Genomic DNA, 17245 nt, shown 5'->3' on the forward strand with positions numbered 1-17245 from the left:
TTTTTTAAAACTGAAAACGAAACTTATTTGGTATATTAATTTCGTTTTCAAAAAAATAAAATTGATTTTAAAGTTTTTAAAAAATTTGAAAACACAAAAAATTATTTTCACTTGATTTTAAAACAAACTTTGCCTTTCTCCTCTCACTCTCTACCTTCAACCACACCACCACCACCGACTACCACCACCCCCGCTGTTGGTGGGTGGCGAGCTTTGACCAATCTTTGACTACTTTCCAACAGGTGAATAATCACGTCATGATCTTTGCCTACCTTGTGTTCTCTAATGACATTTGACCACTAACTCCGTGCGGACACTTTCGGTTACCTATTGCTACTGGTCACCACATTAGTCCACCCTCCATTTCTAGCCACCAAATCTAGCAACTCATCAAATATGTTTCACTATTTTTTTATATTTTAAAATTTTTTTGTAGAATAAAAATAAACAAAAACCTATATCTTATTTTTTGTATTTGAGGATTATATATTTTAGTCAAAAAGTCTAAAAATCATTATAAGTTGTCATATTACTCTCTATTTTTTAATATATTTTTTTTATAAAAAATAAAAAATTATTAAAATAACTTATTTTTAAACCAGACCTGAAAACTGAAACAAACGAGGTGTTAATAACACCTCCATGCATCACCACAGCTATGGCTGAGGACCAATTAATAACTCTCGACCAGTGGCAAAACAATTACATTGTATTTGGTTTAGTTTTGAAAGATGAATTTTTGAAAAGAATTTTAAAATTTATTTAGCTGTATATCTTGAAAATAATTTTATAATTTGAAATTCAATAGTTTGGGGTAATTTTTTTTTTAATTGAATAAATGAGTGTGAGAGAAAAATTGATTGATTAATGTGTAAGATGTGAGAAAAAGAGAGATGAGATAAAAAAGTGGTTGAAAACAATTTTGAGAAAATTGTAAACCAAACAAATTTTTATTTTTGAACTCTAAAAAATTGTTTTGAAAACTAAACCAAACAAGACGTTAATGGTGCAAATTCAATCCAGTATTTGATGCAATTCTTCTGATGTATTAGAGTTGCACTAAAAAAAAATTTATTATTTATAATACATGATAAATTATAAATACATATTTTAAGATTTTTTTAAAATATAGATTGTTCCTGTAATTTTAAAAATTATAAATATCCCATTGTCAGAATTTCTTATTTGACATAATTAATTAAAAAAATAAAATTCATAATTATTCTTCTATATAATAATAAAATTATCTAAATAATTAAGTTGAAACATATTTATAATATCATTAAAAATTATTAATTACCTTCATGATTTATTAATAAAAGAGATAATTTCTTATGAAATTAAAAATCTCAGGGATAAAATATAATTTTCAAAATTACAGAAAGTAATTCATATTTTAATCAAATCTCAGAGGTGTATTTATAATTTATCTTATAATATAATTATTTTATGACTGTCTTAATTATTTATAATGGGCAATGATAGAAACCACTAAAAGTTGTACTATAAAGCATCCACTAATGATGAGGCATCCATTTTTTTTTAAAAAAAAAAAACAGACACAACAAGTAATGGGTGGGACCTACTGCCACATCATTAGTGGTGACACTAATTAGACTTGTTTTGAGAAGTTGGCTTTTAGCCACTTTTTTTGGTTTGTAGCAAAAGTCAAAAGTTGACTTTTTTGATTTTTTTTTTTTTATTTCGGAAGTTGGTTTTTAACCAATGGTAAAATTACAATTTTGCCCCTTATGGGTCAAATGTATTACATGAGTGAAGTTATAAATATTTTAGATTAAATGGGAGTAGTTTAGTCATTTTATTATGATTTGACATCATAAACAAATATTAATAAAAAAAGTCAAAAGTCATTTTTTATCAACTTTCCGAATCATTTGTCTAAAAAAAGCCAAAAATTTGGTTAAAATTTAAAAAGTCACTTTTTATCATATTCCCAAAATAGGCCTAACTCTCACTCATTTTCTATTTATAATTTCTCGGCGTACTTTAGCAGCAAACGCCACGTCACCGGAAACCCAAGCGCGACACGCGTCCATTGGCTACACATTTTTTCTTCAAAAATGCTAGAGATCCTAAAAATTCTACCAAAAATTTTACCAAATGTGGTGTGGGACCACATGAGACCACATTGTATAGGTTCCACACCCATATGAGACATTTAATAAAATTTTTGGTAGAATATTTAGGTCTATAGCATTACTCTTTTTTCCTTTCTTTCTAGGGTTCGAGTCAGCGTAAATCTAAACCTGCGCTAGTCTCCCCTGTTTGGCTCGTTTCTTTCCTTCACTTCCCGATTTCTGGCGAACTAGTTAAAATCAAAACCCTCTCTTTCTCTCTCTAAAAGTATCTGTCGGAGTATATCCCCGTCAATGGCGCCTGCAAAACCCTAATTCTAGTCCGCCGCCTTTGCCTCTTCAAGCAACAACACCATAGAGCCCGAAATTTTCTATCATACCTGTAAGTACTTCCAAAGTGAATTGATATACACACACACACACACACATATATATTATGGCAATCATCGCACAAACGTAGATGAATTTGAATTCGTTGGTAATTTGTGCCGTGCTGCGTCAAAAGATCAAATTTTTGTAGATTTTTGTTTGGTCTTGTAGCTTTGTTTATTGAATATTGTGTAATTCGGTTGGTGATCTTGTTGGTTACTGAGAAACTGAGGAGCAGAGAGGAAAAAACTGAAAAAACTCTTGAGTTCCGAAGAAAATGGGGGACTGAGTGTGTGATTGAATCACAACGTTGGAAATCTTGAAGAATTGATTTTTGTTCTGATATAATTTCATTTGGTTTCTCAGTAGCCAAGCGGAGCTTTCAAGATTAATGCCACGAACTGGGTTTTCTGCGTATATTGCTTGTATGTAGTTGTCTTTACTGCAGTATTGGAAATTCCAGGGTCAGGTGGGTGTTTGATTTTTAGGACTTCGAAGGTCTTTTGGAATTGATTGGTGTTGATAGAAGCTTGTCAGAATTTGCACTTTTCTGCAACTTTACTTTGGAATTTTGGTGGGTGTTGTGCCGTTTCTGAGGTAGCTCTTGTCTTCCTCACTAATGGCAGAAGACGGCCCTTGGATTGGTGGGCTTTCTTCTGGATTGGCTGTGGTATTGAACGGTGATGATGGTGGAGCGAGTTCTCAGAAGAACCGTCTCATTTCTTCTTGTAACGATTTTGGTGACCAGTCTGTGGAGCGAACACTCGAACACATTTTTGATCTCCCTTGCAAAACAATTAATCCGCTGACATGTCCACTTGACACTAGTGTAGTTCGTTCCATAATAAAGAATGAGTTCATGAAGTATCATGCAAATTTGGACATGGTCATCAGAAATAGGGATGGAGTCTCTGCTACCGATGATGGTTGTGGACCACTTATTGTTGCAATTGAAGAATCTAGCATCTGTGGTGATTTTCGAATTGTCAAACCGCCTCTGCTTCTGGAAAGCCAAGCCATGTTTAGTAGTGCAAGGGCCAATTTCTGTGTATGGAAAGGGAAATGGATGTATGAAGTGATTCTTGAAACTTCTGGCATACAACAGCTTGGATGGGCAACTTTGTCTTGCCCATTCACTGATCATAAGGGTGTAGGAGATGCTGATGATTCTTATGCATATGATGGCAAAAGGGTTAGTAAATGGAATAAAGAAGCTGAGCCTTATGGTCAGTCATGGGTTGTTGGTGATGTAATTGGATGTTGCATAGATTTGGACCATGATCAGATATCATTCTATAGGAATGGTTCCCCCCTTGGGGTAGCATTCAGTGGCATTCGCAAGATGGTGCCTGGACTGGGGTATTATCCGGCCATTTCTCTTTCTCAAGGGGAACGGTGTGACTTAAATTTTGGGGCTCGCCCATTTAAATACCCAATTAAGGGTTTTCTTCCCATGCAAGGTCCGCCATCTACAAGCCTCCTCGCTACTAATTTGCTGGATTGCTTATCGAGGTTATTGGAGATGCAACGCATGGAGAGGACAGAGTTCAGTTCTGTTGAGAAATTCAGAAGGTTGAAGAGGTTTGTGCCATGTGAAGAGCTTTTCTACCCTGTCTCTCGTGGGATATGCGAGGAGTTTTTCTCTGCACTTGATGCAGATGTGGTGAGCATAGAGTACATAGGGTGGGGTCCACTTCTGTCTTTCATAATGGAAGTCTTTGGGGGGCATCCTCCACATGATTATATATGTTTGGATAGGGTACTTGATCTCTTATTAGAGTTTCAAAGGTCAAGATTGATGTTCGAGCATATCATAAATGCCCTCTCATGTGGTTGTAAAATAGCGGCACTGGTTCTGACAGAGTGCCCATACTCAGGATCATACCCCTATCTTGCATTGGCATGTCGCATTCTCAGACGGGAAGAATTGATGGCACTCTGGTGGAAATTGGAAAATTTTGAATTCTTGTTTGAAGGGTTTCTATCAAGGAAGAATCCCAACAGGCAGGATCTTCAGTATCTGATTCCTTCTGTTTGGTGGCCTGGTTCATGCGATGATATATCCTATGAAAGTAGCATGATGCTTACTACCACAGCCTTATCTGAAGCACTCAGTAAGGTATGCCCTTTATGTGTGAACTAATATGTTCAGCTACATAGATCTAACCTTTTTCTTGTTTCAATTCTCTGTGGTTTTTGGTTTATCTGATCTAATCATGCATGCAATGCTACCATCCATGCAGTGGTTGAGAAGATAGTGAAAAGAGATGAGAGAAACTTATTGGAAACACTAACTGATGAAGTTATGGGCAAGAAGAGTTTAACTAGGCATGTATTGTTCTATAAATTAAAAATTGAATGGAAAATATAACTCATCATATAATTTTTCTTACAACTTATTGTCTCAAGCCCCTGTTATGCCTAATTCTTGAACATGAATTATTGTGTCAAATCATTAGAAAATTAATTAAACAAAATCTGCAATTGCCCTTTTGTTTATATGTAATTGTTTATGATTTCTGTAGGGTTCTATGTTCTTAATAAGAGGTGGTTCATTTTAGCTATGAAGCATGTATACAGGCACTGGTGTGGGCTAAGAAGCATGACATGTCATGTCCAACATGACACGATGTGACACTCATTGAACAGTTCCCAACACTTAGATACACATGAAACAAAGCAATATACCTTGCCACAGAGCATTACGTTCATTGGGATATCTCCATAACCACTTTCCGTGCAAAGAAATATACCTTGCCATAATGTTACCGATGGCAAGACCCCCTTTATCTTTAGGGAGAGAGACAGTTTCCCAATGCTCAATGTTAATGATGGCAAGCTCCCTCTATCTTTTTGCAGTCTTGTGTCTTTACATTTAACAAGAATGTGTGTAAACTTTCACTAGTTATTTGAAATTTTGTTTGAATTAGTTGTTGTTGAACGCTTGGGTGTCCTGAATGCACTTTGTCTTGCTGAAATGTAAATGGGTCATCATTTATCTATGTAGTGATCTGCTTCTATTGGAAAATACTAGTAGACATTAGACATTGGTGTTAGCTGTTCAAAATGTGCATAATTTGTTTGTTCTGCAAGATTTTTGAATGGTTTGCTATTTGGCGTTATGGTGCATCATGATTCATATTAGCAACTTGGCTCACTTGACTTTCCTGGATTTTTGGATGTTCCATATTGTAGATGGAATAGTGGAAAATAGTAGTAGAAATTGGTGCTAGCTGTGGCTACATACGCATCATTTGTTTGTTCTGCAAGAATTTTGAATAGTTTTCTAGTTGGCATTATGGTGCATCATGTTTCATATTAGCAACTGGAGCTCTCCTGATTTTCATGTTGTAGCAATGGAATGGCATAGGAGTTAATTTGTGCCTAACTGAAGTTGTTGTCTTTTATGTCTATAACCAGTAACAAATGTGTTCTGTTTTCAGATTGAGGAGAAGCACAGGGACCTTTGTCGTTTAGTCATGCAGTTCATACCGCCTACAACACCTTCTCAGTTGCCTGGTTCAGTTTTTAGGACATTTTTGCAAAACCTTCTGTTGAAAAACAGGGGAGCAGATCATAACCTGCCTCCTCCAGGGGTTTCTAGCAATTCTGTTCTTGTTTCATTGTTTACAGTTATACTTCATTTTTTATCAGAAGGCTTTGCTATGGGAGACATCTCTTGCTGGATGAAAGGATGTGGGACCAATGTGGGACCTGATGTTGGTTTTCTCCACAGAGGTGGCCAACAAAGCTTTCCCATAAGCTTGTTTCTAAAAAATGATCCCCATCGAGTCGACATTTGTAGGCTTGGAGGATCATTCAGTCATCTAGCGAAATTGCATCCTGTAATTGGGGACCAGGAAGCAGAAATAATTCGGTGGGAGGAAGGATGTATGGATGATGAAGAAACCAAAGTAACACATTCTAGTAGGCAGAAGCCTTGTTGTTGTTCTAGTTATGACATTAATTTTTCAAGTATTTCGAAAAATCCGATCAGACACACAACCAAAGGCTTGCAAAGCCATTGTAGCTCTATTCCAGAGAGTTCTGCTCGTGTTGCTACAGATTACAGTACTGGAAATTTGAATGATGAGATAACAGATAAACCCAGCACGAGTGACCAATCTGAATCTGAGTTTGGTTATCGGCCAGTGCATCAAATGAGGATTATACCAATGGAGAGTTATTTGTCTGCAGCAATGCTGAAAGAAGAGGAGCTTCTAGATGCTATGCTTTTGTTGTATCATTTGGGTCCTGCTCCAAACTTTAAGCAGGTAAGATAATATTTTCTTATAAAATAATTTTTATTGGTAAATACACTCTCTCTTCTGGCTTTGGGTTTTAATAATCTGTTTGAATTTTGGAATTGTTGTATGTGATACATGGATATGCAGTCTCATTACATAATAATAGATGTGGGATAGGAGATTGGCGAAAAGAGTGGAATATTGAAAGCAGAAGAGGAACACCTATCAATCGATTTGCTGATAACCACTTACTATACTCATAATAGGTGATTTATAGAGTGTTAGTTGTGCCACTGTTGGTCTGTCAACCATGCGATTGTTCTTGGTTATTATCATTTGGAAAGCAAATCACTTGTATGCATTGTTTTTATTTTATCATTGGATTCCAAGTTATTTTCATCAAACTTGCAATGTGCTTCATATTTGTCTGATGGATACATGTGTCCACCCAGTGTCCAAAGCATATGTGGTTCCAAAAAAAATTAGAAAATAATAGGACATGTTTGTACTCATTTCAGACATCTGTCTAGAGTGTTTAAGGTATCTGGTGTGTCTGAAAAGTGTTGGCGTCTGACCTGAATGCAGACCCTTCTTAGAAGTCTCTGTGCTTAGATTTTCCTCTTATGTTATTTGCCTTTAATTGTCTACTGGTGCTCAATGGGTTGCAAGCTTTCCTACATTTAAGCAATTGAAGTTTTATTTGTTTTTCTTTTTTCCTTCTTGTTGGCCTTAAGCTTTGCAACACAGTTTTGGTACTGGTAAAGTTTACCTGCTGGTGGAATATATATGATTAGTTTTTGTCTGAAATGCCATATCACAATCTGAAATGTGTCATTTACATTGTAGGCATCGTCTTACATGTCTCGTCAATCACACTCAATATCTTTATTGGAAGAAACTGATAAACAAATAAGGGAACGAGCTTGTGGAGAGCAACTAAAGCGCTTGAAGGAAGCTCGTAGTGTTTATCGAGAAGAAGTTCGGGATTGTGTCAGAAATTGTGCATGGTAAGATTATTTTTCTGGAATTTTTTATAATTGTTTTAGACTTATGTCTATTGTTTTACATGCATCTCCTCCTTACCTGTCATTTTCATATATTCAATGTGTTTTTTGATCCATTCCTCCTGGAATTTTCTTCCCCCCTTGCTCACTATATGAAAATTTCTTATTAAAACATTCTGACATCAAGCACTACAATGCAATTTTAATTCTACTTCAAAGTCCTCGTGTTGCACCTATTTTGCCAGTTTTTTAAAGTGGTTGATGAATAGTTTTTAACTTTATTTATTTATAAAAAAAATTCTGCTTTATTAATTTGATAATTTGCAATTTATGTTCAGTGTTCTGTGTTTTCTGTGCTTGCAGTTCATCTTGTATAAGAGCCATTTCTTTTTATTTTTACTGAAATGCAAGTTGATTGGGATTTCATGTTGTTGCTAATTTATTCGAATCTTTTGGAAAGAATTTCTTGATCAAGATGCACTCAGTCTTTCATCATGTTGAATACGCTCCAAGTTATGAGCTTTCTCTAAAGTGGATTGTACAGATGAGGGAATTTTTCTCAGAATTGTTCATTTATTCAGTTTTAGATAATTAAATTTTGCACCCTACTCGGCTTTCATTTAATTGTGAATTACCTTTCTTAGCTCCAAAGCATAGCCATGTTTTCAAGTGAAGAATATTTTGATCTATGTGGCAGTTTGGGATGGCTGTTGTTGTACAGACAACTATACTTTAGTGCCAGGGATGCCGAGGTTTGTGATTAACTAGTAGTCTTGTAGTAGCTAATTTCTTAAGACAGTTGATGGTTTCTTCCTTCTGATTTACCCCCACCCCCACCCCCACCCCCACCCCTACCCCCTATATGTATATATTTGTGTCACTGAATGAATGGACATATATATTGTCTGTTCTACCATCATGAACAGGAAATCAATAAGATCTTTCTATCAGAAGTACCATTCTAACTGCTAATTAGAATGGTGTAGTTACGCAGGATTTGTGTAGTTGTTACCCAATGGTTGCAAGTGTTCGTTAGAGGAAAGCTAAAGTGCACAGAAGCTTTTAACAGTATGAGAATACATATATATGAGACAAATGGTTGGTCTCACATGTATGGGTATGTGGGGTCAGCCATTTGGGACCAACCACTCTATGAAAATCTTTTGTGTTTATGTTATTAGAATTTTACGATTCGCGATTCGATTTGCAATTTTTGCAAAATCGATACAAATCTATGAGTAAATCTATTTTGGTATGAATCGCACGATTCACAATCGATTTATGATTCGATACACTTTTTATGATTCATACAATTATTGAAACTATTGTATCCGACATACTTCAATTCTTTTTTTCTCTCCCTTTTTAGTGAAAATGACATAAATACAACTTCTAACAGTGTTTGGTACAAAACTAACCAATGCATATATATATATGATTTGTTATTATTTTGGTGATCATGAAAGTTAATAGAATCCAATCAGATTTAGTCAGACCCAACATTTTTTAACATTTTCTTCTCATTTTTTTTTAAAAATATCTTTTAAAAATGTTTAAGGTTAAAGTAACTTGCACCATAAGTTATGTATTGGTATTTTATTGAAATAAATATAGTTCAATATTACATGGGTGAGCTCAGGTAAACCTCCACAATATATTTATTTTTTTAAAACACTTTTTTGAACAATAAGCATATATACCTTTTAAAATGTTTTTTTGTTTTAAAATAAAGGTTTCCATTTAATTATTTCTTATTATTGGGTCATTGTTACTTGGAAAGGTATGTATGCTTATTGTTCAAATATCAATATCATTGTTAAGTTATTGTTATTTGAAAATTGAAAGTTTGTCTTTGTTTATTTTCTTTATTAAGAACAGTCGATAAGCAATATCTAAAAAAAGGAATAGGGAAAATGGTGATCTTACATGGGCACCTGCATCAACTTCTCACCTATTAGATCATGTGATCATCATTCAAAATAATATTTTTATTGATGTAAGTCTAAAGATTTCATATTTATAAGATATATTTAACATCTAAATGTATAGATATATTTTTCTAAGTAATATAGAAAAATTGAGCTAATCTTTACGATTCATGATTACGTACAAGGCCATTTTGATTCACGATTTGAATCCTGATTTGACAACTAATAATCCTGAAGCTTGCTTTCATAGTTACTGGGAAAAACAATATTGGTATTACATAAACACATTTTAAATGAAGAAACCATTCATTGTTAGGTTTGAGAAGCTTCGTTTGATACTTTTTGTACTTAACAAAAAAATTCAAAATTATTATTGTATTTATGCTCTTTATTTCCTTTTGTTCGCTTTGTTTTGCCTTACAGGTACCGTATCTCTTTGTTTTCACGATGGAAGCAAAGAGGGATGTATTCAGCATGCATGTGGCTTGTTCAATTGCTTCTGGTTGCGAGCAAAGTGGATTCAGTGTTCCTCTATATTCCGGAATTTTATCTTGAAACTCTGGTAGATAGATTATTCCTCCCTTACCTCCAGTGAGATCATTCAAATTACCATTTTGACATTTTTCTGCTACAAGCTAATAATATGAGCTCTTATTCTATTTTTCTAAAACCTAACATTTGCATTCTTTACTTATGTTGAACTTGTTGCAAGAACATATTAAATTAGTCTATCGAGGCACTTAGAGAAGTCTTGGAATTGTATGTAGATGCATTAGTTATCACTTAATGGACCGAACTCCATATTGAGATTTCGGAATATCTACCATGCTCAAACATGACTCATATTCTTTGAGATAACTAAGTAGTTGACACTCAAAGTACCCCAAATAGAAGGGATGCTAAAAGACTCTGCCATCATCATGGTAGCTATGGTCAATACTAGACTCTGATCTGGAAAAGATTAAGCTGTGCATATCACCATTGCATCATCTTCCTTTGAAATTTTACCTGTTCACAATTATTCATGAATAATTTGATAATGTCCTTGGACACCTTTTGCTATTCATTGCAGACATCTACTACACCTACTTTGGCCTTGTATTCTTCTCTAGTAATTTTCTTCTTGAGTTTTCATTTGTTACTCTTCTATGCTATTGCAGGTTGACTGCTTTCATGTGTTGCGTAAGAGTGATCCTCCATTTGTACCTACTGCAATATTTATCAAGCAAGGACTTGCTTCTTTTGTACGTCTCGATTATTCTTCTCTCTGTTTGTCATGCTTTTCTCTGATTTGTTTGGCCAGATAGTATCATTATGCAAAATATGGATATATATGGGCCATAGTGTCCGAGTTGGTGCTTAATTATTCAATTGTTAAATTAAATGCATTCATTAGCATTTACCTATTGGGTTCATAATGTTGTATGATTTCTTGGTGGAAGCTCAAAACTGGCAGCTTGCTGGGGTTTTAAAATTAGCTGTTGGAGGGATTGGATAACAACTAGTTTAGGATTTTAATGGTTAAGTTGATGGTTGGGTTTAGAGCTTGATTGGGACGGTTCAGGGCTGAAATCTGGATTTTTCTATGGTTGTGAATAATAATATGAGAACAGTAGTTGAGTGTGCAAAAAAGGAAAAGGAGGACAAAAAGGAAGAAGCGCTTTGCCCTCACAAGAGCTATACAAATTGACACAAGCATAATCTTGAATTCTCATATATTCTAGTTTGCACTTTGTAAAATAGAACAATAACATAGATATTTACACACAGCTAGACATCTGTTAATTTCTCTAGAACTGTAACTTAATATTAGGAAATTAAGAAACTTTGTTGGAATGGAATATTCTAGATGTAAACGTGGCTCAGCATCCTATCCATGGACCCATTGCATAGTGCATGTCCAATAGATTGCAAAATTATCAAAGTAACATTCACTACTAAAACCTAATGAAGGATAAATAAAATTTTCTAGCAGCATCCTTGATCAAAAGGCCTAATGAAGGATAAATGAAGACTAAAGATTAATAAAAAAAGCCTATGCACATGGTAGCTTAGTTTTGGAGAAGGGTTATAACTCTTTCTTTTATTCTCTCTTTGTATATGGACAACATCTGCTTGGCATCCTTTGATAATATATCTTTACTTAACAAAAACTTCATTCCATGGTAGTCAAAACATCCTTTTTTGTGAAATACCAGATTTGCTTCTTTTCTTGTTGGCGTACTCAACATCACCACATAGGAGTAAGAATGTGGTGAATACATCTTTCTGGGGTCTGTTCTGTTCACAATGGACCTGGTATTGTGAGGCATGCCATATGGCTGTTCCCTGTTAGTAATTATGCATAGGACATTTCAAGGGGATGGTTGAACTTGGATGTCTGTCAATCATGCATATGACAGGGAAAATAGACAAATGACGTGTAGACTGAGTGGAATTGGATTGTCCTGGGAAATTTCTCTTGATAAACATTGAGAGGTCAAATATGGGATCAAAAGGGTTTGGTATTATGGAGTATTCGTCCATCTCTTTGTGTGGGAAAATTGTCAGGACAGAGCAGGTTGCTCCGCATAATTTTGTTAGACTTTACATTCTTGTGGATCTTGTCTGGTTGACACTTGAGGATTTTGACTTGAAAGTGCATCTATAATTGTGTCAGATGGATGGTAGAAGGAACAAAATTTTCTCTATGCATTCTTTCTACTTAAATTTCTTGGAATCTGGAATCATCTTATCAAAGGGTACCATTTTGTGAAATTCTTCATATACTCTCTCCATCTCACATTACTTCATTTTTGGTAGTCCCAATTTGAGTCAAAGATTCAAAAGTTAGAACATTTGATCATCATTTTTCATATTACCCCTTTTCCAAATTTATATTCAAATACTATACAAATTCCCCAAATGTTAACCAAATTAGATAAATGGCATTTTTGTAAGCTTTTTGTTCAAAGTTGCTTTTCTTGAAAAGTGTCCATGGTCAACCATGTCACACAAAATGGTACAGTGTAATATTAGTTATGGTGTGGAGTTTTTCTGTTAGAACGGTTATTTGCTATGTTGTTTGTGGCACTTGAAGTTTGTGGGTTATAAGAAACTTGTCATGTAATTATGTTGTCGCATGCTATAATTTTGAAACTATAATAATGATTTATGCATTTATTTTGGAAATTCCTAAATTTATGTGTTACTAGTATGCTATTGCTTGGGGGCACAATTCACTAAATAGGTATTGCATGCTATAATTTTGAAACTATTCTAATTTATGCATTTATTTTGGACTTCCGAAATAAATTTTGGTGTTAATAGTATGCTGCTGCTTTTCTAAATACGTACCATAAGAATATCAAATTTAGTCAATTACTGTGGAGGCTAAAGTTGTGTTTGGGATGTCTCATTAATCAGGTTACTTTTGTTGTCACCCACTTTAATGATCCGAGGATATCAAGTGCGGATTTGAGGGATCTTCTTCTCCAATCTATTTCTGTCTTGGTACAGTACAAGGAGTTTTTGGCTGCTTTTGAGAAGAATGAAGCAGCCATCCAGAAAATGCCAAAAGCATTGTTGTCAGCATTTGATAATAGATCCTGGATTCCTGTAACAAATATACTTCTGCGATTGTGCAAGGGCTCTGGCTTTGGTTCTTCAAAGCATGGAGAGTCATCTTTATCATCAGTTGTTTTCCTGGTAAACTGATCTGGAGCTTTTTTTTTCCTGCCCTGAAGTTAATTATGGAGTAACGTCCAAGCTTAACTTTTTTGTGGATGTGGACTTTTTTGTTTTTGAAGAGAGTGCTACGGGAGGCTTGCATTCATGATGAAGAGTTATTCTCAGCTTTTCTCAATCGTCTATTTAACACCCTCAGCTGGGCAATGACTGAATTCTCAGTTTCAATTCGAGAAATGCAAGAGAAATACAAGGTAGGCTGTTCATCTTTGGCTAAATAATGCTATTTTAGAAATTAGAAGTATATAATATCATGTCATGTCTAACTGAGCTTTTCCAAGCATCCAGCATTAGATGCTTGTGCAGTAATTATGTTTGACTTTTATGTCTCTACCTTTTTTCATTGATAACCTATGTTACATGGAACTAGGTAGTGTATTGGGTGAGGGCGTATGTCTGCTCTCAAACCTCTTCCAACCCCAAATAGTAAAATACTGTGCGATTTGGCTTGAATTATGTGCAAAAGTTAGGTATGATTTCATGGAAATGTACTGCACTCTTAAATACATTATATTAGATTTGTTTGATTTTAATTGTTTTTAGTGAAGGTATGATGATATGGAATAGAATTTAAATTAAATGGGATGCAGTGGGAAAAATGGTTTTCTATTTGTCTCTCCATCTGTGCTTCTTCACATGGAAAGCCTTGGTAGGGTTCAACTTGGATTTGTGTAACAGGCTGATTTCCCATACATCCATATCTTGTTGTCTTGAGAACTTTGTTTTTATTATATATATACATTAAGGGCATAAAACTTTAATGTAATTATGTAATCCAGTTGGTATCCTACATTAAAACATTTTTATTATCGAGTAATGTGTCAATATGTGCAGCGATTATTACACAAAGAAGGAATGTGACGACTCTGGTTTGATGGAGCACTTTGATAAAGGTAAAATGTAGGAGACTGGAGATTACCTGAAGGAGTGTGGGTGGGTCTAGGGACCGAATAGATAGATACATGGAATAGATTGCGGATTGGCACAATGGTAAGGCTAAGTCAATGAGGTCAATGATAAGCATTGAACCTCTGTTGGATGGGATGGCAGCAAGATCACAGAACCGTTTTTAGCCAAGTAACCATTTGGTTAAGCTTTTTGGGTTAGCTTTTTTGGGAGTCAGTGAACTAAAATGCTCAGCTTCTAGTGTCTGCTTTGTGGGCCAAAAAGATGCCTTTTCCAAAACTGGGCCAACCCATCTTCTTGGGAGTCAGCAGTTGGGTATAGGTAGTGCAGCTGCCATATGGATCTGTATCACACTTAAATTTGACCCTTTGCCTGTTTCAGTGAGATTTGTTAGCTGGATATTAAAGAGATTCCTATTTACTGTTTAATCACATGACCATTCCTGCATTCTAGTCTTATGTTTGGGGTTTCTGCTACTTCGATACCCAGACTAATGCAGTGTAGGACCTGTTTAATTATCCTCCGGGTGATTTGGTATGCCTATATTTTGGATATAGAAGTGTGAAGTTCTTTTTCTGGGAATGCTTCAGGTTCCCTCTGCTATTCTTTATTTAAATTTTTTTTTTGTTGGGGGTTGGGGAGATAAGGTTGGAGATGATGTTATCACACTCTATATTGTAGAAAATTCATCCCTTGGCCAAAGGCAAAAGTTTGAGAGCTAGTAGTAGTTAATCATTCTTTCGCCTGTGAAGATGTAGTTCTATTCTTTTTTTTCGTCCCCCCCAACAGCCCCTTCCACTCTCTTTTATCCCCTTATATTTGTTTTAAAAATTTATTTGCAGGGTTTGGAGTTTCAACAAAGGAAATGCAGTGTCATATTTGACCTATCCTGCAATCTTGCAAGGTTACTAGAGTTCTGTACCCGTGAGATTCCTCAAGCATTCCTGTCAGGTGCAGATACAAACCTACGAAGGCTCACTGAGTTGATTGTCTTTATTCTGAACCACATCACCTCAGCAGAGGATCCTGAGTTTTTTGAAGTGTAAGTTTCTCTATGAACTCACTCTTTCCTAGCTACTGATGTTTCAATTTCTTCTTTCGGCACTCTCTGACAATTATTCCTTAGTTCTTATGTTCTCCCATTTACAAATTTCGGGGTTCAGAACAATATTGATATCTTGCCAGTTATCAATTGGCATGTACATGTTTTGAGGGCTGCGGTATGTCCTTTTTATTGATATTATATTCCTTGCCTACAGGTCACTAAGGCGACATGGTCAATCACTGGAGAAAGTAAACAGAGGCCTGATTTTAGCACCTCTTACTGGCATTATCCTGAATTTGTTGGATGCTAGTGTGGAGACAGAATGCAGTAAGCAGAATGATGTTGTAGGGGTGTTTGCAAGTATGGACTGCCCTGCAACCGTTCTGTGTGGATTCCAGTATCTCTTAGACTACAATTGGGTTAGTACTAGTTCTCAACACACACATACACATATATATACGCTTACATATGGATGTTTAGCTTATGATTCACACATCAAATGATATTTATTCCCAAACAATAATTTGAGTATAAGAATTGCTAATTCTTAGTTTCGCTAGACAAAAACACTTTTATTGCTAGCTTCAACCTGACATTTGTGTATGATAACTGTGGTTAATTTTTTTTCTCCTTTTACTGGGTAGTCTGGATTTGGGTTGAAGGATCCTGGCCTGCCTAGGGTTGGTTGGGTTGACACTGTTGTAATGTATGTTTATAGTATCAATATATCATATATTGAACATGGCATGTGGGTTTATGTGAATCTTGTAAGATACTGCAGTTTTACAATACAAATGATATTAGAAATTATGGCCTTGATTTGTTTAGAATGTTTATTATTGCACATTGGTTTGTTCAATTTTGTTGTGAAATTTAATTTGGTCACAATGTCCTCCTTTGTTTGTCTCTGTCTTTGTTTTTACTGGTTTTTGAAGTTAGTTCACACTCCATTCTTCAATGCCAACCATTATCATAATTATTTATTTGAGAAATATGAGCTATATTTGGACAAGGAATTCCTGCTCTTTTGTTTTTGGCTTGCTTTCTTCTGATGTGAAATTGTGAAATCATATCTGATGATGTACATATTTGGACAACCCTTATAATCTAAACTTCATGTTCACCATTCTTAACCACTTTTCTCAACCTTGTTATCAATTTGCCAGACTGGATCCTTCAGAGGGGATGCTTATCTTGCGAAACTGAGGCAACTGGAGCAACTCTCAACCCTCCTGATCAGCCGAACTGAGTCAACTGAAGTTGAGAGGACGGGATGCCAGGGAGAAGCAGATGTTATTGATATCACATGCTGTATCTGTTATGCATGTGAAGCAGATGCCCAATTTGTACCATGTTCCCACACGTCTTGTTTTGGGTGCATAACCCGGCATCTTCTTAATTGTGAGAGATGCTTCTTTTGCAATGCTACCGTGGTGGAAGTTGTCAGGACTGGTTCGAGGACAGTTTAGATAATGTGGTTTTCTTTGCTTATTGCCTGAGTTGTCTTTTGTGGAGCTGGTTGGCGATCAACAGAGTCTGAGGCCTATGTCTGAAGGGTGTAGTTAGATTATCTAAAATTATATATAATATCAGGTGATAGAGAGAAGAAAAAGTGTTCAAAGAATTGCTTATTCTTAAAAAGCAGCAGCTAGCTACAGTTATATACATCAGTGTGGATGTGTTTGGGAGATAAATTGGCCAGGTTTACAAGAAACCTTCTTGTGGATTTAATTAAAGAATTTTTGTAGGGGAAGCCGAGGGGCATTATTTTGTAAATATGAGATGTAAATGGAAGGGTTTTTTTGTTTTTGTTTTTGTTTTTGTTTTTGTTTTTTTTCTGTCTCGTGCAGTCACGCACGAATGTAAACCCCCATGCACATTAAAAAGAAGTTGAATTGCCTTTTATGGAGCTTGTTACTTTCAA

At 35.3% G+C, this 17245-nt stretch overlaps 1 protein-coding gene across 2 annotated transcripts; it reads left to right on the top strand.

Annotated features, from left to right (window-relative positions):
- Nucleotides 1-2247: 2247 nt before the first annotated feature.
- On the top strand, nucleotides 2248-17245 carry LOC114270114 (E3 ubiquitin-protein ligase RKP). 2 transcript variants are annotated; one of them, XM_028211511.2, is made up of 11 exons: nucleotides 2265-2478; nucleotides 2832-4584; nucleotides 5909-6739; nucleotides 7559-7719; nucleotides 10068-10206; nucleotides 10805-10888; nucleotides 13050-13331; nucleotides 13433-13564; nucleotides 15119-15318; nucleotides 15536-15740; nucleotides 16488-17245. In XM_028211511.2, exons 2-11 carry the CDS (start codon nucleotides 3085-3087, stop codon nucleotides 16788-16790), a joined length of 3837 nt encoding a protein of 1278 aa, XP_028067312.2. In that variant the 5' UTR covers nucleotides 2265-2478; nucleotides 2832-3084; the 3' UTR covers nucleotides 16791-17245. The 2 variants fall into 2 exon arrangements, with proteins under 2 accessions (XP_028067311.2, XP_028067312.2); XM_028211510.2 differs by having other exon boundaries at nucleotides 2248-4584.

This window comes from Camellia sinensis, chromosome 1, assembly GCF_055761805.1.
Source record: "Camellia sinensis isolate YWXY chromosome 1, ASM5576180v1, whole genome shotgun sequence".
NCBI lineage: Eukaryota > Viridiplantae > Streptophyta > Magnoliopsida > Ericales > Theaceae > Camellia > Camellia sinensis.